Below are 22,520 nucleotides of genomic sequence, written 5' to 3'. Positions count from 1 at the left end.
ACATCATCTTTATCCATTCATCTATTGATGGACATTCAGGTTGCTTCCATGTCCTGGCTATTATAAACAGTGCTTCTACGAACACTGGGGTGCATGTGTCTTTTTGAATTATGGTTTGGTCTGGGTATACGCCTAGGAGTGGGATTGCCAGGTCATATGGTAGCTCTATTTTTAGTTTTTTGAGCGACCTCCACACTGATCTCCATAGTGGCTGCACCAATTTACATTCCCACCAACAAGTGTAGGAGTTTCCCTTTCCGGTTTCTGAGGGTTTCTGCTAGCTCCTCTTTGTTGGATTTAGACACAAACCTTCATTATAATTACTTGTGTATACATTTTGTCATTCCTACTAGACTAAGACACCTTTGAGGGCAGAGGGTATATTGTAGTAGGAATACACACACACACACACGCACGTGCACTTGTACCTGTAGATGTGTACGCACGCACGTGTACGTGTACCTGTAGATGTGTACGCACGCACGTGTACGTGTACCTGTAGATGTGTACGCACGCACGTGTACATGACCTATAGATGTGTACACACACACGCACGTATGTTGTGTGTATGTGACACCCGGAGAGCCTCTCAACGCGTGTGAAATGGAAGCGTCACTCCCTTCCCACATGTCCCTTCACCCGTCATGGAGTGACTTCTTGGCCCACCCTTATTACCCCATCACAGGGTCTCTTAGACACAGAGCAGGATCCTCATCTCCAAGGTACAAAAACCCCTCGTTAGGGGTCAGAGGGGGCTTCTCCCCTTCCTGCACACTCTCCCTCCCTCCCAGTTTCCCCTCCTGGAGCTCTTCGACCACCGTCAAGGGGGCTCTTTTCTATGATGTCACCCTGTGGTCTGACCTTCAGATTCCTGGCTCACTGACCACCGCTTTCCCTTTGGCAACCTGCTTAGAAAATGTCCCTTTTCGCCCAGCTGCATGCTGTTCGTTTTACCCACACTGCACAGCCAAGCGACCTCAAAAGGCATCTGAGAAATGCATTTTCCTTGGGAAATAGTAGTAAACAATGCTTTATGTACTTACATGTTAATCTGTTTTATCTATTATGCGTGTATTCTTTATTTCTTTTCTAAAATCATTTACTTATTTATTTAAATATTTATCTAATTATCTTGGCGGTGCTGGGTCTTAGCCGAGGCACACGGGATCTTCAGCTGCGGCACGCAGACTTCTTAGTCCCGGCGCGCGTGCGGGATCTGGTTCCCCAGCGAGGGATCGAACCCGCGGCCCCTGCAGTGGGATTGCGGAGTCTCACCCGCTGGACCGCCAGGGAAGTCCCTGCTTTGTTTCTTCATAAGAGTGAGTTCTTCTCTTGAGGACGGTAACGTGAGCTGGTTCCTCAGTCATTTCCATGAAGCTGAATCTTGGTACCTCCAGCCCCATGCCCCCAGCCCGAGCATCCACACGGTGCTTCGCGCAGGGTGGGCACTTGCTGCTTCGTCAGTGAATACGTGAGTCGTACAGTCCATTCGTTTTTGGATTAAGTTGGTTAACAGTCAGATTTATTATTCTGAACTGATGTCTACTTCGTTTTCATTAATCTTTAAAACTGCTAGATTTTTGCTTACGCATACACTGACCTTTTCCGCGAATCTTGCCAAAGATTGATTGTAGAGCGTGCAGAAATCATGTTACTGAATCGCTGCCGGTTCCAGTTCTTCGTGATCCGTGGCATTTAGGAGCAGCTAAGTCTTGGGGGAGGCGAGGTCGGGTGGAAGCTTGAAGAATGCATGATGTGTTTTAAAGGTGGCACTTGTTGGTATTTGGTTTTTGGTACAGGTGACGAAGAATGATAAAAGTGTTTGCATTTGTGGGTACAAAGTGTTGCCGGCAAACAGAAAACGTCCTGAGATTTTAAATTACGAGGTTTTTTTTTAATTCCGACTGAGTTATAGCAATATACAGAAAGTGAGGGGACCCGAACCGTGGGTTGACCCGCCCGGGAGGAAAGTCTAGCTAAGATACGTACACAACCATATTAGAGTGTGGTTAGAGTATATTTCAAAAATCAATAAACCTCAAAGAAGACGTGCCTCACTGAAGAGAGAAACAAGTTATTTTTCTTAATTTAAGAAAATTTTTGTACAATTTTTAAAGGTTATAGTCCATTTATAGTTATTATATTATATTATATTTATATTAATTATATTAATTAATTAATTATATTAATATTAATCCCCTCCCCCTACCTTGGCCCTCCCCCTTCCCTCTCCCCACTGGTACCCCCTAGTTTGTTCTCTGCATCTGTGAGTCTGCTTCTTTTTTGTTATTTTCACTAGTTTGTTGTATTTTTTAGATTCCACATATAAGTGAGATCATACAGTCGCCCGGGAGGAAAGTCTAGCTAAGATACGTACACAACCATATTAGAGTGTGGTTAGAGTATATTTCAAAAATCAATAAACCTCAAAGAAGACGTGCCTCACTGAAGAGAGAAACAAGTTATTTTTCTTAATTTAAGAAAATTTTTGTACAATTTTTAAAGGTTATAGTCCATTTATAGTTATTATATTATATTATATTTATATTAATTATATTAATTAATTAATTATATTAATATTAATCCCCTCCCCCTACCTTGGCCCTCCCCCTTCCCTCTCCCCACTGGTACCCCCTAGTTTGTTCTCTGCATCTGTGAGTCTGCTTCTTTTTTGTTATTTTCACTAGTTTGTTGTATTTTTTAGATTCCACATATAAGTGAGATCATACAGTATTTGTCTTTCTCTGTCTGATTTATTTCACTTAGCATAATGCCCTCCAAGTCACCAGTCCATTCATGTTCCTACAAATGGCAACGTCTTCTTCTTTTCTATGGCTGAGTAGTATTTCATTGTGTATATGAACCACATCTTCTTCATCCATTCATCTGTTGACAGACACTTAGTTTGCTTCCATATCTTGGCAACTGTAAATAATTCCTCAGAAACAAGTTATTTTTTCATAGGAGAAGGCTCTTATTCATTCAGCCAACATGTATAGAGCACCTACTGTGTGCCAGGCGCCATTAGCCCTGGAGCATAGCATGAGTGAGAGGATCTTTCCCTGGAGGAGCTCAGATCCAGGTAGCAGAGATTCTTAAAGTTAACTTTCATTGGCTTGTTGATCTGCATTATCCTATTTTTCTGCTCCATTTTAGACCCCCCTTTACAATGTCTTCTGTTGACTCTCGGGCTTTGGCCTTTCCTCGTATCACAGGTAAGCTGTCTCCTGGTCTCTATTTCTTGCTTCTTCCAGCTATACTTTCTCTTTTCTTCAGTGATACCATCCTTCCCCAAGGGCCTCCGCAGTCATTTCTGCGGTGATTTCCAAATTTCTATTCCGAGGGCGCACCTCTTTCTCAAACTCAGGTCTTGCCTTTATATCTTTGTGGCGACACGTGCACCTCAATGTGGCACGATAGCCTCTCAAATCTAAAAACAAAGTCTCGACAAAAAAACACTCCCTGATGTTAAATCGAGGTTTTACAGTTGATCCAACAGTTGGGGCTCAATGTCATAACATCTTGGAAAGGAAAGAGAGATGAGTCAATCGTAATAGGCAATGATAATACAGTTAGTCTTAGTACCAGGCAAAGTCAAACTGGTGGTGTGATTTCAGTGAAGAGAGAAGGGTCAGTTGCCTCTCTCCCAAAATGTCTCCCCTACTCACTCACTGAAAACTGAAATCACCGGGCCAGGATTTCAGGTATCAGGGACCAGAACTATATTTTTCCACTAGAGGCTCAAAGTGGTCACCCATCAGAGCATCTTTACCCAAGGACAGTTGTGCTGGGAGAGTGGTGAGAACACGTGACAGTACTGGGCACCGGAACGGTGGGGGCGGGGAGGCAGGATTTCGCCTGGCGGGGAGGTTGGAGAAAGGAGAGACCAGGGGGAAGTGTCCCTCGAGGGTCCTGCATGGCGCAAGCCTGTCCTCGGCTGAGATGGTGGCACCAGCTCTTACCGTGAATCAGTAGCTGGGAGAAGAGAGACCACTGAAATTTTAGCAAAACTAGAGCAGAAAGGAAACCCTTCTGTTCCATCCCAGGAAAGGAGGAGACGCAGGTCTGACTTTGTGTTGTGGTCAGAAGGCGCTTTGGTTCCTTTTCAGCCTGTGATCCCAGGAACGCTGCTCCCCAAAGCCGTGTGCAATCGGGTGGTTTTAGGGTCTCTCTGCCCTTGTGGTTATGAATTATATAGACTTTTAGTGCTTAACTACAAACAGAGGATTTTCCAGGTGGGGGAGCGGAGTTATGGGAAGAAAAATGCTGAAATACAAGTCACTGGGGTAATAAGGTCTCTTGGATGTGGGTAGAAAGTTCTTGACTTAGAGCCGAAGGCTTACTGTGTATACTGAACAGCTCAGCATACCTGGAGGGCCCCGGGGACATGTCAAAGAACAAAGCCTAGATGGTTTTGATGTGTGAATTGTTCACAAACCAAAAATAAAATTCTTTTTAAATGGCCTCATCACCAAATTTTAGTTTATCAAAATGCGGTGACCTCCCTCAGAAGTGTCCCAGGCATCGGGCCCCAGTCTGAAGGGCAGGGGTAGAGGCTGGGACAAACCTTCCCAGGCAATGGGAGACCCTGGAAAAAAGTGACTGCTCGCCTGTCATGGCTTCTGTGACAGCTGCATTCTTGTGCATTTCGTACTTTGAGGTTCTGCAAGTTTATCCTCAGTATACAAATATTACAAACTGATCTTAATCCTTTTTCCATTTTGTCTAAATGTATGAAATTTAAAATATACTTGTTCCTAAAATTAATTCCCACCCTAATTCCCACTGCTAATTTTTTGCCACTCTTGGATCCTTTTCAAAAGGCGCTTATGTGTGTGTGTGTGTGTGTGTGTGTGTGTGTGTGTGTGTGTGTGTATGTAGGAATGTTTTTAAAATGCATATCCTTAATATAGTAAATTATAGCGGGATAAAAGAAAAGAATATAGGATTTGGGAGTTTAAGGGGTTTATTGGGGGTATTTTGTTGTTCTAGTTGTTTGGTTGGGGGTTTCTGTTTTGGGGGGGTTGGTTTGGTTTGGTTTTGGTCTTGGTTTTCGCTTTCTAGTACATCTGAGTGGGCCCACGGTTTTAGTCAATCCGATAACAGATACCAGCTCAGAAAATATCATTTTATTCCCCGACCCCATTGCCCTGAAGTTGTGATTACTCTCCGTAACTCACTGGGCTTCTCCACTTGGTTCCCTGGACATTTTCCCAAGCTTGCTCAACCATTCGCCCCCTGGACTTCTGGGTTTAAGTACTGTCAGATCAGATTGAAATCATGTGTTAAGTCTCAGTGAGACCATCATTGTCCTCAGTTTAAGAAGTATTATAGAGGTCACGACTTCACTACAAAGAAGGTGGCTCCAGTCCCTCACTTTATGAAAGGGAATACCGGGGTGTGCGTTACACCAAAGGCACCAGCCCCGCCAGCACCAGGACCCCGAGAACCAGCCGTGGGCTCATTTTGTCCACTAGCTCTGTGTACTTCAGGGGTGGGTGGTACAAAAGCAGATGTAAACTATTTTTCAAATACTCCTCTGACTTAGCATTAAATTTCCCTTAGACCAGATGCCAGTGTTTAAATAATATCCTGAAGGATCCAAAGAGAAGGAATTACTCATCGTGTTTCATTCGTATAAAATCTGAAATAAAGGGGAGAAAGGTACAAAGAAACCAAAGTACCTTGACTCTGCCTTGCCAGACTGTAATCATTTGAAAAGAGCATTGCCTCACTTATGAAAGCTCAGAAGTGAAGTGTTCTTTTTCTTTAATTATCAGTTGAATTTCCCAGTATTTGTTATTAGTGCTTTTTAGTAAAAACAAAGGCAGACCCTTGTAACTTCTCTCGCAAAGCCATTTGGTTATGTTTTTTTGGAGACTGGGCAACACTTGCTTTCAAGTGGCTCTGTCCTTTAATCACCTCCATTTACTTGTGTTATCGATTTATACCTTGCTCGCCGCAGTGCCTGCTTTGATGGGCTGCATCAGTTAAGACACAGCGGAGAACTAAACTCTTGACTTTGAATACAGTTATTTTCTGTGGCTCCCGACATATTGCCAAAAGCTTTACCAGGCACAGGTGCCACTGGACCCCGAATTCCGGGGCCAGTCGCTGGCAGGTCATCGGCCGCGTCGGCTACTAGGTATGTAGGTCTCTTGGCAGATAGCGGTTGTGTGGGAAAGGCCCATACAACGTAACACAGAGGCCGGCAGCGGAGAAGGGCCACCGAGGTTAGATAGCGTGAATTTACAGCTGCCCCTGCCAAGACAGTGTGTGTGTGTTATTGTTGTTGTTTACTCTCTGCGGCCCCGGGATGAAGAAAGCAGGTGTCAGGGAGCCCCCGGAGCTGGGATCTGGCCCAGAGGACCCGGCGGTACCGGACGTCAGCGTGTCGGGTCTAGGTTAGGTCAGCAGGAGCGTTCAGGGGAGAGCTGACCGGTTAACTGGGGACCAGGCAGACCGTGGGTGGCAGAATCGGGACAGGGCGAGCAGGAGGTGAGCGGGCCGGAGATGCGGAGGGAGGTTTGGCTGGTCGGCGCCGCCCAGCTCGCGGCCGGCATGGCAGTTTCCCCCTGGCCCCGCCACCTCGCGGGCTGCCTGGTCAGGCCACCTGGTTGTCAGGTGCAGAGTCAAGGCCCCTGGCAGAGAATCTCGGCTCCGGCCAAGAACTCCGTTAGAAATAGCCGGTGGGGGCTTCCCTGGTGGCGCAGCGGTTGAGAGTCCGCCTGCCGATGCAGGGGACGCGGGTTCGAGCCCCGGTCCGGGAGGATCCCACGGGCCGCGGAGCGGCTGGGCCCGTGAGTCACAACTACTGAGCCTGCGCGTCTGGAGCCTGTGCTCCGCAACGGGAGAGGCCGCGACAGGGAGAGACCGCGATGAAGAGTGGCCCCCGCTTGCCGCAACTAGAGAAAGCCCTCGCACAGCAACGAAGACCCAACACAGCCATAAATAAATAAATAAATAAATAAATTTAAATCATATGGGCTTCTAAGGAGACCTCTGCTTAAAAAAGAAAGAAAGAAAGAAATAGCTGGTGGGAACTCACGCTGGTTTAAACAATAAGAACTTTTTGCTTCATGTAACTGAGAAGCAGTGGAGCCTTAACCCAGTTACTCAAGTTATGTGACCAGAAGCCGGTTGCTCTCACTCCGTTTTCAAGCTGCGTTTCCTTATCATCGGCTCCAGCCTCCGCAGGTTTTCTTCCTCGTGGTTGCGAGAGGACTGCTAGTTCCTGGTCCAGGCTCAAATCACAGAAGAGAAAGTTCTTTTCACAGCAGCTCCTTTGTCACTGGCCTGAACTCCAGTCCTAGTAGGGACCTGGCGCAGTTGGCAGGAGAAAGGCAGCTCATACCTGGGAACTGGGTTAATGAAGCCAAGCATCGCCTGGTGCCCGAGGGCCCTAGTCCTGGGGCTGCACAGTAAGAGAAATCCAGCCGTTTCCAGGTGCTGGGCCTTGGCCCCCAAGGAGCCTCCTGTCCTTACCTGCGTTGTCTGAGCAGCTTGCGAGGTCTGGCCTTGCCAGTGAATAAAAGGCCAAGTGACACAGCAGGTGGGGGTGGAAACACCTATAGTGTGGAAACAGAAGCCGTTAAAATCGAGGTGGTATCATGGACTGGTTATCATATCCGCCCAGAATTCATATATTGAAGCCCTAAGCCCCAGTGTGATAGGACCTGGAGATGGAGACGTTGGGAGGTGATTAGGTCGTGGGTGGAGCCCTCTGGATGGGATTAGTGCCCTTGGAAGAAGAGATGGGAGAAATGGCGTTCTCTCTCCACCTTGTGAAGACCGGCAAGAAGGTGGCCGTCTGTGGGTCATGAGGACAGCCCTCGCGGAACCCGACCCTGCTGGCACCCTGATCTCGGACTTTCCGGCCTCCAGAGCTGTGAGAAAGAAAGGCCCGTTCTTTAAGCCGCCCAGTCTCGAGGATTTTGTTGCAACAGCCTGAGCTAAGACAGGTGGGAACCAAGAAGCCACAGGTATCCGGACGGCTCCTGCGTGTGGACGCTGAGCCCTGGCAGCATCAGCGGGGCAAAGAGGAAGGCTCGGCTGGGCCTCTCCATCAGTCACACTTTATAACCATTTCTTCACAAGTCGTGTTATTTCACCTCCCAAAAGTCGCCTCGGTCCCGTGCGTCTTTTCCGTCCGCCTCACGTCTCTGTCCTCTGCACTGTCACCTTTGTTGGAACCCCGATCACCTTGTGTTCAGGTGAAACAGCCTTTCCCTCCTTGGCCTCCCTGCCTCTCCCCTCTGAGTAATTTCCTTAAATGCTGCTGTCATCGTGCTTTCCCTGCTTGAAAATATATGCCTGGCTCCCACTCGCTGAGCGGACTTCTCTGCCAGACGTCTGAAGGGCTCTGTAGTCTGGGTTAATTGACTGTCTAATGTTTCTTCTAAGCGTTCCTTGACATCTCCAGTCTGTCCCTCGGCTGGGTGGGCTCTGGGCGTCCACACCTGCCACACTCATTTTTCCCTTGGCTCGTGCTTTCTTTCCCTTTCGCCTGGAATTTCCTTTCACCGAACTTTTGCCCATCCAACTGCAGTTCACCTTTGGGTGCTCACCTTCTCCCTCAGTCCTTCCCAAACAGTGCCATGCCACGAAGAGCTTCTTCTTGACCCCAATTTCTTTTATACTTCGTTTCCCCATAGCTGTTTGCGGGCTAATTTTGTTTCCACGGAAATGGTAAACTCTCTGAAGACAGCGTTTAATTCTTCCTTGTCCCCCCGCCACATACACAGAGCACAGACTAGCGCCGGTGACCTGCTAGGCGCTCAACACTGGACAGGACAGGATGGGTCAAGAGGGACCCGCTGGCGCAAGGTGTGTGTCCGGCCCTGGGCGCGCCATAGGCTGGTCTTCCTCGCAGCAGCCCCACCCGTCCTAGGAGGCTCCTACCTAACCGCCCACCGGGCTCTACCATCCCGCTGGCCTGGAACCCTTTACACTAAGAGCACGTTGCTCCGGGGACCCTGAGATGGCGGATCCATGGCCTCCATGCCTACCACCAGCCACCCTCGGGTATCCTGTTCCCGGTCCCTAGACAGCGGACCGCTGGCCTCTCCCAGCTTCTTAGGGACAGTCCCCACCTGCGATCCAGAAGCACAGTCGAGCTACACCATGACTAGATTAAATGTAAAATTCCAGATAAATCTTCCAAAAGTTCCCGTTCCATCAAACATTTAATTGCCTTAAGGGGCGTTTAAAGCATATATTAGCCTAAATTCACAACAACCCTTCTATTTCCAAGGTCACTGGACCAAGGTCTCACAAGGCCACTGTTAGGACAGGGACTTGGGCTCATCTGTCTGAGTATTTAAAATCTTCGTCAGGCCAGAGGAAGCAAGATTAATTTTCTCAAAGAAAATCTTTGAGGAAAAGATTTTCTCAAAGTTGCAAAAAAAAAAATCGTTCACATAATGCGAGATAAAATAGTATCCTTAACCCAAACCTTAGACTTGCAGCTGCCAAGGTCGGTTTTAAATCCACGTGGGAGATAAAGAGAGGGGATGGAATTGCTACGGAGCCCTCAGTTACCACTTGGCGCTGAAGCTGCGCAGACAGATCCTTCTGATAGCAGAGCCTCCGATGGTTGGAAGTAAAGCAAGCACGAACCTTCGAGAATTCTATCCGAGTAAGAAAAGACCCTTTCTGTTTGTTTTCATGTATAAATAAGGTAGTTAAAATTTTCACCATAGTATGTTTTACCTTGAGGGCCAATAAACACAAAGGATGACAGCGTTAGTCATCATTAGTCGTAACATCAGAACACGATGTTCAGGGTCTTTCTAATTTTAGAGAGTGATTTTTCTCTGTCACTGAAGTCAGGAAAAAAGCTGTCCCACAGAGGATCGCACAGCCCTCTGCCACCAGTGACGGTGGAGAGCTTTCTTCTTTGTCTTTTTTACTCTCTGCCATGAATTCTTCTCAGACATCATCAGAGTATGTTTCTAGATTTCAGTACATTTTTAATATGAAAGCAATGTCTTCTGACTGAAAGAACAAAACCTTCCTGCGCTTGATTTGACCTTTGTTGGTTTGATGTGTTTTTAAAAAGATCTGGGCAACAGTTTTGCAAAGAACGCACAGAGACATTCCTGGAAAAGCACACTGAAAATAATGATGAAAAAAGACTAGGAGAGGAAGCCTCTTGCTCAGCCTGACACGCTGTTGCCCTCCCCACACAGCCTCTTAAGGCCGTGGAGGCTTCGTCTGAGTCAGGAGCAACGCACTGAAGTGGTTTCTTTGTTTGTTTGTTTGTTTTTTGCGGTACGCGGGCCTCTCACCGCTGTGGCCTCTCCCGTTGCGGAGCGCAGGCTCCGGACGCGCAGGCTCAGCGGCCACGGCTCACGGGCCCGGCCGCTCCGCGGCACGTGGGATCTTCCCGGACCGGGGCACGAACCCGCGTCCCCTGCATGGGCAGGCGGACTCTCAACCGCTGCGCCACCAGGGAAGCCCCTGAAGTTTTTTAAAGATACTTTAATTTAATGGGACTCTTTCTAACAGAAATTTTACTTTCACATCTGTCCAAGTGAACCAAGCCAAGTTAATATTCATTACTGATTTATCTGATTTGTAAAAATAGAAACCCCAGCCTCTTTTTCTTTTTTTGGCCACACGGCATGGCATGCGGGATCTTAGTTCCCCAAGCAAGGACTGAACCCGTGCCCTCGACAGTGAAAGAGCTGAGTCCTAACCACTGGACCTCCAGGGAAGTCCCTGAAACGCCAGCCTCTCTTGCAAGGCTGAAAGTGGACCGCTCTCCGGCCCGCCATTTCCCCATCTCACCTAGCACAGGTGTGGTTCTGGTCATGTGAGCCCAGACATATGTCTTCGGGTATGTTCTGCTTCCTGCGAGCTCCAGCCTGCATTAGAGGCTCACAAAGATGCCTTTGTGTTGGCAAAAAAAATCCATATAATATTTTCAAACTTCAGATAAATAATGTAATCTTATTTTTATAATCTCCAGTAAAACATAGCACCTACCCTCAGGGAACCCACAGTCTATGGGAAAAAGCAGTATGTAATCAATAATTGCAATTTATGTGACGATGAAGTAAAAGCAGAGGCACTGGGGTACGGAAGACCTCGCTGTGGGTGTCAGCTAATCAATTAGCTGTGGCTAGAACAGAAGCCTCTCTAGGCCTGTTTCTCCATATGCGTAAGAAGCCATAAATGGACCACATGGAGTTGATTGGTAGGGAGATTAAATAAAATATGATGCACTATGCAGAAGAGCACAAGATGGCACCTGATACGTAGAACACACTTGGCGAAGGTCAGTCGTTGACGGTGACGGTGACGATGACAGTCACAGCTGTTAGCTGCACAGGGTTTGAGGCATCTTGGAGGAGGGAGTGCTTACCTCGACCGCAGGGCTGAGGACGGGGTCCCGGAGCAGGTCCTGTGAGCGCGTCGGCGCGCGGAAGGGGCACAGGACAGCGCGTGCAAAGGGAGGCGCGCGGCGCAAAACGCGTGGGATTCTGGGGACAGACGTCCTGGGAAGTCAGGCTCAGGTCAGCTTGAGAAGGTCCTGGGATGACCCGTGCTGGGGACGTTGTCCTTCGGCTACAGCTAAAAAAATCCTGGAAGTACTTCTATGAAGGGGAGCGAGGGCTGGGCGGGCAGACGGGCCGGCAGTGCGGAGGGCCCGCGGGAGGGCCGTCTGGAAGCAGGGCGGCCGCGGGAGGGCCCCGTCCTGCAGTCGCGGTCAAGGTGCAGCGGCCTCCAGTCAGAGACCTTGAGCTTCCCCATCACCTACCGGCTGGGCCCGGACCCTACGCCCTCCACCCACAGCAGACACCGCCCCGCCGGTGTCCCTAAACGCCGCACGCGCCACCTCTGCTTCCCACGCTCCCCTCCGCCAGCAGCTCCTGTCCCTCTCGTCCACCTAGAAAGCATCCGGCTCAGATTCCGTCACCTCTGCGGAGGCTTCCGTCCCCGCTTCGAGGTGACCAGTCTCCCCTGCTCCTGTCCGCCGCCTGTTACACTCCAATCGTGTCCTTCTTACACGTCTCGTGGGGACAGTGTACGCTTCCAGGGGACGAAACCCGCCTCCCGGTCCCCGCGCGCCCCGCGCAGAGCTGTGCCGGCTCTGCAGCCGTCACGCGGGCTGGACACAGACCCTGACGCCACCGCTCGGGAAGCCCGCGCGGCGTCGGCTCCTCGTACCTCCGCCGTGTAAAGGCAAGCGAACACTCGGGAGTTTAGTCGGTGACCGTTCACGTGGTGTTTGGAAGAAGCTTTCTGCTCCGAGGCTGTGGGGTCCCGGCCCCATCAGCTGGGAGGCGAGGGGACGCGTGCACGAAACCCGCGTCCTGCTCTCTGGAGCCGCCTGCGCGCGTCCCGGGCACACCGTGGGCCGGTGACCGCCTCTGTGTTCCTACTTTGTGTTTCGTGTAGAACGCCGTATCTGGCAGGGCAGGCCCCCTTGAACATAGCAGGTACTTGGTGCTTTGAGGGAGAGATTTAATTTATTTATAATTGTCAAGAGTTTAAAAATGCAGAAAAGAAAGAGCAGTCATGGCTTGCCTGTTTTGAAAGATGCCCTCAAACCAGTTCAGAAACCTCTGACTAAATCAGGTGTTTTGCACGATATCTAACTGAAGGCTAGAGCTGGGCACCTCTAGGGCAATTTTTGCTTTAAAGATAGGAAACAACGTGTTTAGCGCTAATTGCCTCTTGAACTCTGCTTGTAGCATTGCTGCCCACCAACATCTCTGATGACTGGCAGGCTGGCTGGACGGCCCTGTTTCGTGCGAGGTGACGGCGTGCCAGGCGGGTGACAGGTGGCCTTGGCCTCCCGGCAGCATCTGACCGCTGGCGGCCCCCCGCCTCACTTGCACCCACCTCTCTGGCCATCCTGATCCTACATGTTGGCGCCTCCGGCGCATAAGTCTTGGCTCCCGGCAGATTGCTGGTCTCTCCCCCTGCACGGAGCCCCCTTTCCCCGGCTTCTGCGTCCTCCTCTGGCTCGTGGCCTCGGGTGTCCGGGCCCGGCTTCCTCATCAGCTGTGCTCGTGCCTACCTCCGGGCACCTGAAACCCAGTAAATGCCAACCCAGACCAGGCCTTCTCTCCCCCCATTCTGTCTCGACGGTGACCTCACTCTTCTTGGCACACGACCGAGATGTAAATTCTCATTCGACTCACCTCTTGCTTTTATTTTTCGCAAGCCACTCAGTCGTCAGCTTCTGTGATATGAGGTTCCCATAGCCGTCACCCTAGAACAAGAACTTCTCCTGATCTCTCCGGCACTGCTGTCCCCTGAGTCCCAGGCCACCTCCCCTCCTGAGTTTCTTTACAATATTTCCAGATAATTCCTCCTCCCTAACCTCCTCCCAGGAACGAGGAGATGGCAGTTTCCATCCTGGTTCTCGCTGGGAGCCTGTGTCCGCATCTATGAAGCGGGTAGGATAGTATCTCTCTCCCAAAGTCTATGTAAGGGTTAAATAGAACCTTCACGATGTGCGGGAGGCTGTCTCTCAGCCCCTCAGTACAGTGCCTGCTGTCTGTCAGACGTTCATAGGTGGTGGTTTCTCTTATACTTTCTGTATTGTCTACGCCATTAAATCTAAACTTGGCAGCGTGACTTTGACCGCCCGCCGTGAGTTCAAGGTCCCACCCCCCTATTCAAACGTACCTTTGTTCGGACAGTATTACTGAGCGCCTACCGTGTACCAAGTGTTCCAACCTCACCTCGAGGTACAAAGAGGAAACATCCAACGGACCCCAGACCCGCGTCCGCCTTACTGAGTCCCAGTCTCGCTCCAGGTCTTCCCGGCCTTTTATTCACAAAGTCGGTGTCTTCCCCGCCCGCGGCTGGGGTCTTGCCCCTCCGTCGATGGACACCCCTTTTCAGGAAGGGCTGACCGACTCTCCCTCTGGGAGGAAATCCAGACTGTAAACAAAAGGGAAACGCGCGTGTCTTCCCGCGGGCGTTTTCTCCAGACCCTTTCAGGGACGTGCCCTTTGGCGGGAAGCGGACAGGTCGCCGTCCTCTGACGCGTGTGAGCGGCCCTCCACGTGGCCACGCGGCGAGGCTGCCCCGTCAGCCCTGCTCCTCCCCTGCCTGGAGGACGTCTGCCCAGATCATAACCCTTTAAGGCTTCTATTCATTCGCCTTTCTTGGAAGTCAGGGAGTGTTCATGGTCTATATCAACCCAAGTGAAGTAAAGAAAAACATTAGGAAGGAAAACGTTAGACGTAGAAACCAAAAGGTACATTCTAGTGCGAGAGGAGCTGCCATTTAATTTCAGGGGAGAAAAAAAAAAAGGAGAGAAGCATGAGTCATTTCACATCCCAACCCCGTAAAACAACTGATAGCAAGTGAGGGGAAGAGACGGAGAGGAGAGACCCGGCACGGCTGAAACGGGCTCCCCTCCTTCGGGTGAATCTCTGAGGTCACTTTTGATCTTGGCAGCCCTGTAGGTGCTCTGGACCTTCTGAAGGTGCTGTCATCTTAAGACAAAGGCTGACTTAACACCCACAGTTGTGTGCGCGGAGGTTTTGATTCATTCATTCACTCAGCAGATGTTAAGGAGGCGCTGCCATAGGCCAGGCGGTGAGCCGAACGCCCGAGCTGAAGAAGTCAGCCAGACGGACACCGTCCCCGACGTGCAGTGTCACAGTCTAGGGCAGGGCTCGGCCTGCTTTCTGCAAAAAGCTAGGCAGGAAAGGTCTCAGGCTTTGTGGGCCATAGGGTCTCTGTGAAGAGCCCTCAGCGAGGTCATGGCAAAGTAGCCATCGATAATACGTAAACAAATGTGCATGGCTGTGTTCCAATAAAACTTCACTCACCAAAAATAGGTGGCGGGCCAGATTTGGTCTGCAGTCCAAAATTTGTTGCCCCCTGGTTGAACAGATGCAACACGTACATGCAGGTTAATATTTTGCATGTTCTGCCTTGTTCCAATAGGAATGTTTTGGTTGCAAGTGACAGAAAAGGCAGCCCAGGCAGAAGAGTCCAAGGATAGGCTGACTCCTGATCAAGGGCCGGTTTCAGTCTCTCCCGGTCTCAGCTCTTCCTCCTCTGGGCTGGCTCCGCTCTGTCACCTCTAGCTCCTGGGCAGCCAGATGGCTTGTCACACCCGAGTGACATCCCCCGGTGAAGTCCAGCGGGGAATGCAAGGCACTGTTGGCACTGCATTCCGTGCCCCCAGCGCCGCCCTCCCTAGACCCCGCCTCCGCCCACCTCCTCCCAGGCGTTCCGACCCGTCCGAAGCCCAGTGTCTTGTGATGCTCTCTAATGACCCCCGCTCACCCTCCCTCAGAGTGTGGACTGGGCTCCAAAATTCTCTCTTGTTACTTCGCCCTCCCCACCAGTCAAACTCCGGTTTCTTTCTGGCCTTCAACTCAGCCATAGAAGGACGGGGTTCTGAATAAACTAACCCACGGTGAATAGGAGCATCTGGTGATGTCCCTTAACCCTCCCACAGATTTCTGCTTGGGAGGGATCCAGGCCGGGTGGGTGGTCTTGAGCTGGGATCCCTCCCTGAAATCATTGATCAGGGAGCACTGGTTCCCCACCTGCAGCGAGGGCCTGAGAAAACCCGTGGACACACCAGTCATTGTTGGTGGCTTGGCTATGGCTCAGAAGCAGATAAGTAGTGTTTCCAAAGGTATGTCGATTATTTCGATTATACAACGAAGATTCGTGTGCAATCGATTCTGAAATTATCGAAGCTTTTAGTCATGATGTCCTTTCTCAGACAGTAGATACTAAAAAATATAAAAAGAGGTTTAAACGGAATCCTCGGGCTAATCACGAATACATGCAAATAATTAGCAAAAAGTCTAAAAGATTGGCTAAATGAAATATATACTTAAATTTAATTCACGACATATATACATAATAATATAATGAAATACGTTACATATGTATAATCTCCATTATATGCTGTAGTAATGTTTATCGAACATTGACTGAGTGCCATTCTTGTAAAAATTATACATGTATTAAATCATCTAGTCCTCATAATAGCCTCGAGAAGTTTTAATTCCCATTTTCCTGATAAGGAAACAGAAGCACAGAGAAGTTAACCTTCCCAGGGCACACGGTTTAGAGGCACAGCCCAGATTCAGCCCCCGACGTTTCTCTTCCAGAGGCTGGGCTCTTAACCCCTATGCTTTACGGTACTGAGTTAAAGGCAGGTTGCCACCAGTCTGCCCTTGTACAGGAAGGCTCTACTGGGTCATGTTATGGGGCACCCCTGTGCTTCAAACACTCAGCGGTGACCGGTAAAATACAAATGAAGTAAAAGGCGTATTTGGTATCAAAAGCATGATGACCATCGGTGTGGCTAGAAGCGGATCGGAACCCCAGAGTGGTGGGTGAAGCTGAAGCCTCAAGGACGGGATCCCAAGCCCGACAGCAGGCAGAGGCAGCTGGGAGGAAAGGCCCGGGGACGGAGATGCAGAAAGGGCTCTTGCTGGGCGAGTGACAAGAGACTGGGTCGCAGCTGGAAAGCCAGGCTGGTGTGGAGACTGTGGACCTCCGTTGCCTGCCCGTAACCAGGTCCATGGCTTCTCCAAGGCTGGAAGGCAGCGGCCCAGACATAGCCACGTCCCGGCCTTGGGAAGCTGCCCCGGCTGGGTGCCTGGACCTACAGCAGCCCTGAGAGCACCAGAGAGCAGGACCCGCCAGCAACCAGAGTCCAGGCGGAGGCGGTGGCACGACCCCCCACGGGACAAGAAGGAACCATCCGAGGAACACGAGAAAGGCCCTGGCGAGCACAGGCATCCGCGCACTTGGTGAATAAACTCAAAGCAGCCTAAGCTGTCTGATGTTGCAGACGTGGGGAGGACCCTCTGGGGAGACCGCAGGGTGAGAGACGTTGAAGGGCCAGCTGGGCGGGACCTTGTTGGCCACGTCAAGGATTTTGATTTTCACTTTAAAGATTGAGCAAATTTGACTCGCAAAGCAAAACCAACATACGGGCATTGCAGTAGTTGGGGGCAAACTGAGGCGCTGTGGACGGGGATGGGCCAGTGGAGAGGCAGCTAGGAGGCGACGCCAGCTCGGGTTCCTTGGCGCTCTGCCCAACTGACCCCACGGGGCTCGGTCGGAACGCGCTTTGTAAAGTAACACTAGGCACAGTCACTGTGCTGACCCTGCCGAGACGCGGGAAAACCCGCAGGATGTCCCAGTGGCGACTCAGCAACTGGCCTCCCCGCGGCTCAGCTCTTGTTAAGTGAGTCTGGTATTGGCTGCGTTGGCACCTGTGATAAAATAGCGTGCGTTTGAGACCCCGTCCCTACGTTGTTTGTACAAAGCTACTCACTTCCGTCTCGTTGTTTTTACGATAGGAGGTTGACGTATTTGCTGTAGTTCGGACGTCCTGGCGTGACTAATTGATACAGTGCCACCAGACATGTGTTACTTCTCCCTTCCATATTTTTAATGAAATTATAGAGTTCCAAGGTTCAGTCTTTTTTTCAACATCACTTTGAACTCTTCTCTGCAGACACCCTCTTGGCTCAACTCCACTTCATACACTCTTCTTTATGCACATGAGTATTTGTCTGATTATACAGGATGTGAGCTTTACTCCACTGTGATGCTGAACTCCAGGTCTGAGGTTCTTGGTCTTCATAGTCTATTTTTAAAGTCAAAGGAGATACTGTGAGTGCTGTGCCTTCGAGGGAAAGGTGGGCAGTCTGTGGCCAAGGAGCCAAGCACAGCCCTCCGTGGTCACGTGGGTACCAGGTTATACACACACCGTCTCCACTCGGCTTACGTTACAGGAGCGTCACTCTTTGTCATGATGTCCTGAGTTTCCTAATCTTCCTTTCCTAAAGGCAAGAAGATGGAAATGGAGAGAGAAGTAACCTTTGTGGAGAGAGGGAGGCTGTGTCTATTGGGTGGGATGCTGGAGGGATGAGGGAGAGCGGATGATCCTGCACGGTGCTTCTCGAGGACAGTGGGAAGGCTGAGGTGGGCTGGAAATTCCTTCTGAGAAGTACTCAGGCGAGGGCGACCTTTGAGTTCTTCCGCATTTCATAAACATCATTCACTAATGCAGTTGGACACTGTATGTGAACGAGATTTAATATTCAAATCTAACAGTAAAATAGATTTACATGCAAACAATTTTGACCTCCCTTAGTTTGTATGCCCATCAGACCCTTTGCTTAGATCAATTCAACTTCCCCTCGCTTCTTGCCGGGTTAACAGCAAGAAGGGGGAAGGCAGGGAGGAGGGAGAGGGGCACGGTGAGCAGTTCGCAGTTCATAGTCTGCACTCAGTCTGTAGACAGACGTCATCATCCCCTCATTATTTCCCCTCAGACACATCCTGGGACAGAGGTGGGGACAGAAAAATAGTAGCAGGAGTCAAAAGTGATATACAGGACTATAAGCTAATTCTTTCCTTCCTCTTTCTCCTTTTGCTGTGGAACAAACTTAGGTCTATCCTTCACTGGTCGGACTTTAAAATGTGTGCTTACGTGGGGAATTTGCGGAACTTTTGTTTTAGGTCAGTATGTGTGCTGCATTTGTACAGATGTTTAAAAATTAGTCTTATCATAAATGCTCGGTAAATTAAAATTTTTAACCAATGGGAAAGTGTAGGGAAACCATACCGTATTGGAACCAATTGTTGTTGGCACTGTTGTTATTGTTGTCATTAAAAAAAAAAAAAAAATTAGAGCAAAGACCAGCTGGATGTCTGGAAGGACGTCCCCTGGCCCCTGTCGCGCTAGGGAGAGCGCAACTGTGCAGTGGGTGAAACCGCTCTAGCCGGTGGTGTCTGTGAAGGAGACCCGTCAGCATGTGGGAAGATTGTGCGAGAGACTGCAGAGCACAGTGGCTAAGAATATGTGCTGGAGGGTCAGACTGCTTGAGTTCAAGTTTGTGCTTACCTCATTGGGTTGTCAGAGGGATTAAGCACTTCTTAAAATACTCAGAATTGTAACCGGCACATAGAAAGTACTCAATAAACGTTTGCTGGTAGTAACGTCAGTAACCTCATAAGTAGAGTAAAACGGATTGGTTAAAGTTTTCCATGACTTTGTTAAAGTCATAGGCGTCTGCTTGGTATAATGATGATTAAATTCAGGATTTGGGTTTAAGGATTCAGGGTAGTAATATTTTCCTGAGTGATAGTCTCACCCATAGGGGAGGTAACGTCGGATTTCCCAAGGGCCCATTTTAAGTTCACTCAGATTCACCAAAATCATAAAAACAAAGAAGAACGGGATAGACAGAAAGTAGAAATGGCAAGATCCTCAATAAAAGTTGGGGAATATAGCGTACTGAATTTTAAAAGTGGTGGAAGGGATAGTGGTGATCAATGACTGACCTTATTGCTCACGCACAATTTTCTGCTGTCTACGACTTGCCTCCAGTAGAGGGAGACCGTCAGGTGTGGAAAGTGAAGTGGGAAAAAAAGAGAGTCCAGGGAAGCTATGAGTACTAACTAAAGGACTTCAGTACTTGGCCCTGACCTCCAAAGTAGCTGAAAACTAAGAGCAGGTGGGCCCCAAGCGCAAACGAAATAATAGGTTTGGTCAAAGGGTGCGGATGACAACAAAAGTGAACCACAGCTGTGGCCTGCCCCGGCTTACTCCCTACCCCAGCATTCAGAAAATTGCTGGTTCCATTCAAAAATGAAATTTTAATTTTTTTTAAGAAAAAGGAACGAGGTTAAGAGCCTTGCTAGATTAAGAGAGAGAGAAAGAAGGAGTGGAAGCAAAAAGCAAGTTAGAACATAGATCAAATGGGAAATTACCCAAGAAGTAAGGAGAAGGTTCAGACAAATTACAGTTCTTTGAAACCAAAACAGTTCTTCATAAGGTCAAAGCATTTACAAAACACATTGACATATCTCTCTGTCAAGGAAAAAGGTGGGGAAGGAGAGAAGAAGAAAAGAGACGTGTTTAAAGATGATATAATTCAACAAAGATGAGAAGTGATTTCTCAGAGTTTAGGAAAAAAGGTAGTCAAAATCACGAGATTACAGAGATTGAAACCATATTCGAAGAAACAAAAATGGGAAAATCATAACTGAAAACATCTAAGGAAATATGGCGATCACACAAAATAAAATGAAAACATAAAACAGATATAAATTGATAAGAAAGTAAAATAATAGAGAAAATTGTAAATATGGAAGATTGTCAAAGAAGAGCCAACACATGCAAAATCTCTGTTCCCGAAGAAGAGAACAAATAGAAAAAAAATCATATATCACGTGAATATATGTAACTATTGATTTAATAGAAAACAACTCTAACAGAAGGAGCTTTTCTTCAAAGAATTGAATATAAAGATAGAAAGAGGGACTTCCCTGGTGGCACAGTGGTTAAGATTCCATACTCCCAATGCAGGGGGCCTGGGTTCGATCCCTTGTCAGGGAACTGGATCCCACGTGCATGCCGCAACTAAGGAGCCCACCTGCCACAACTAAGGAGCCCTCCCTGCCGCAACTAAGACCCAGCACAACCAAATAAATAAATAAATATTTTTTTAAAAAGATAGAAAGAGCACACACATTGTCTCAGGAAAATTGATGTAGAATCATTAATACCAAAACATATCCCAGTGAAGTTACCTCATCCAGGGAAAAATAAAATCATATGGACAGCCAAGCAGAGAAAGAAAGTCACATTCAACATGGAAAAAAAATTAGCCTAACTTCAGACTTCACCATAGCAATGCCAAAAGACACTGAGGAAACATCTCCAAAGTTCTGAGAGAAAGAATGTGGGACAGAAGCATTTTTATACCCAGACACGTTATATTTCAAGTGGACAGGCAGAGGGCAGACATTCTAAACAAACAGGGATACAAAAAAATGGAGCAAACATGAGTCCTTTTTAAGAGTAGTAGCTCAGAATTTCAGAGCCAGTGATGAGTGATAGAAAAAAAATAGTCAATATATAGTAGCCTGTGAGCCCTTGATAAAGGTTGCCCCTAAAGTCTGATTTATAAATCATGTGTTTTACTTTGTGTTTGCCTTTCATTTGAGTCAACTGACAGATGTTACTATTGGACTTACGTCCAAGAAGATAAAATGGGAAAAATCAAATATTTCATCAGTGGGAGAGCTAACTTTTCATCATTTTTGTTTACCCTTTAGGTATAAATCACAAGTTTGTAACGTACCTCAAAAAAATACTTTGCCAAAAATTTTTAAATTGTGTTCTAGAACATTTGCCATGGGATTTTAGTAGGTAATAAAATAAACTATTAGAGCACATTTCTCCCTTAATTTAGTTTAGTATAAGAAAATTTGGGAATTAAAGGCTAGTAATTTTAAATTATCCTCATTAAATCCATAGACTTGTCTAACTGAACTCAGTTGCACATATTTTCATAGTGTATTACCTTATTTCCAGGTGTGTCCAATGAATCATTTGTGGGATACACTGCAATTCAGCTTTAATATTTAGTTAAGTCCCACACAGCACATGCAACGCAGTTTTGAATTCCATAGCATCTCAGATTAGGGGAAAGAGAAATAAAGAAACAGAGCTGGAGAAAGGCACCAAGACAGACACACTCACATTCCTGCTCACCCTCAAACACACCTCTTCATCCTGCTGAAGCATATTCTTCCAAAGACTTTCCTTCCACCTTCCTTACCTGTTTGTAGTTTGATGAGCCACCAACTTTTCCTTGACCCGGCCCAGTGACCATCAGTTAGTTGAGCAAGACCTGGCTGTATCCCAGAGGCAGAGGGAAACCCATGAATCAGAGATGCTCGTGATGACAAGGGCCCTCTGGTTACCTGTATGGGGAGGCCTGGAGACACAGCTGTGCAGATTTTCCTTCACTCGCATCTTCATGATCACGTGATGATATCAAGCACCCAGGTACCTAGACAGTTAGGGGGAGTGTCTTAGCCAAACAGGTGACATACCATGAATTGTCCTCACACGCAGCTTAGTATGATCACAATCCACGCCCTGATCAAGAAGAGGATGTAGGATTAGCATCATGTGTACATCAGGAGTGGAGAAGAGAGGACAGGTATTTTCCTTATCCAATGCCAAAAATTGTGTCAACGAGGATTTTAAGGAAATAAAGTGCCGTTACAGGGACTCTCTCTCCCAGATGGACAAGGACAGAGTACCTTTTTCAGTTTGTGTTTCCCCTTATTTCATCTCAGTTGTCTGGTTTCTGACCACAGGTAACAAACTTACCTTTGTAATGAATGGACATTATTCTGGGATTTCTTAAATTCAAAACAGTCATTTCTGTGGTAAAAAAGATATGCTTTTTTTTTCGCTTTAGATAACTTACATACGACAAGAATATGAAACAAAATTTAAAGGGTTGATGCCAGCATCTCTAAGACAAGAACTTGAAGACACTATCTCCTCCCTAAGGTCACAGGTAATTTCTAGAATCAAGGAATTTTCCAAGGGTTTAGATCAGCGGTCCCCAACCTTTTTGGCACCAGGGACTGGTTTCATGGGAGACAGTTTTTCCACGGCCGGGGGGGCTGGGGGGGCGGGATGGTTCAGGTGATAATGTGAACGATGGGGAGCGATGGGGAGCGGGGGGGAGCACGGG

At 48.3% G+C, this 22,520-nt stretch overlaps 1 protein-coding gene across 14 annotated transcripts in view; it reads left to right on the top strand.

Annotated features, from left to right (window-relative positions):
• CEP112 (centrosomal protein 112) overlaps nucleotides 1–22,520 on the top strand; it is a 415,833-nt gene that overhangs the window by 389,156 nt on the left and 4,157 nt on the right. For all 14 annotated transcript variants that reach the window (XM_055090371.1, XM_055090379.1, XM_028498151.2 and 11 more), the window contains one exon: nucleotides 22,239–22,340. In XM_055090371.1, coding sequence (XP_054946346.1) covers nucleotides 22,239–22,340 — 102 coding nt within the window. The remainder of the gene's footprint in view (nucleotides 1–22,238; nucleotides 22,341–22,520) is intronic.

This window comes from Physeter macrocephalus, chromosome 14, assembly GCF_002837175.3.
Source record: "Physeter macrocephalus isolate SW-GA chromosome 14, ASM283717v5, whole genome shotgun sequence".
Taxonomy (NCBI): domain Eukaryota; kingdom Metazoa; phylum Chordata; class Mammalia; order Artiodactyla; family Physeteridae; genus Physeter; species Physeter macrocephalus.
This window is presented reverse-complemented; position numbering and strand designations above follow the sequence as displayed.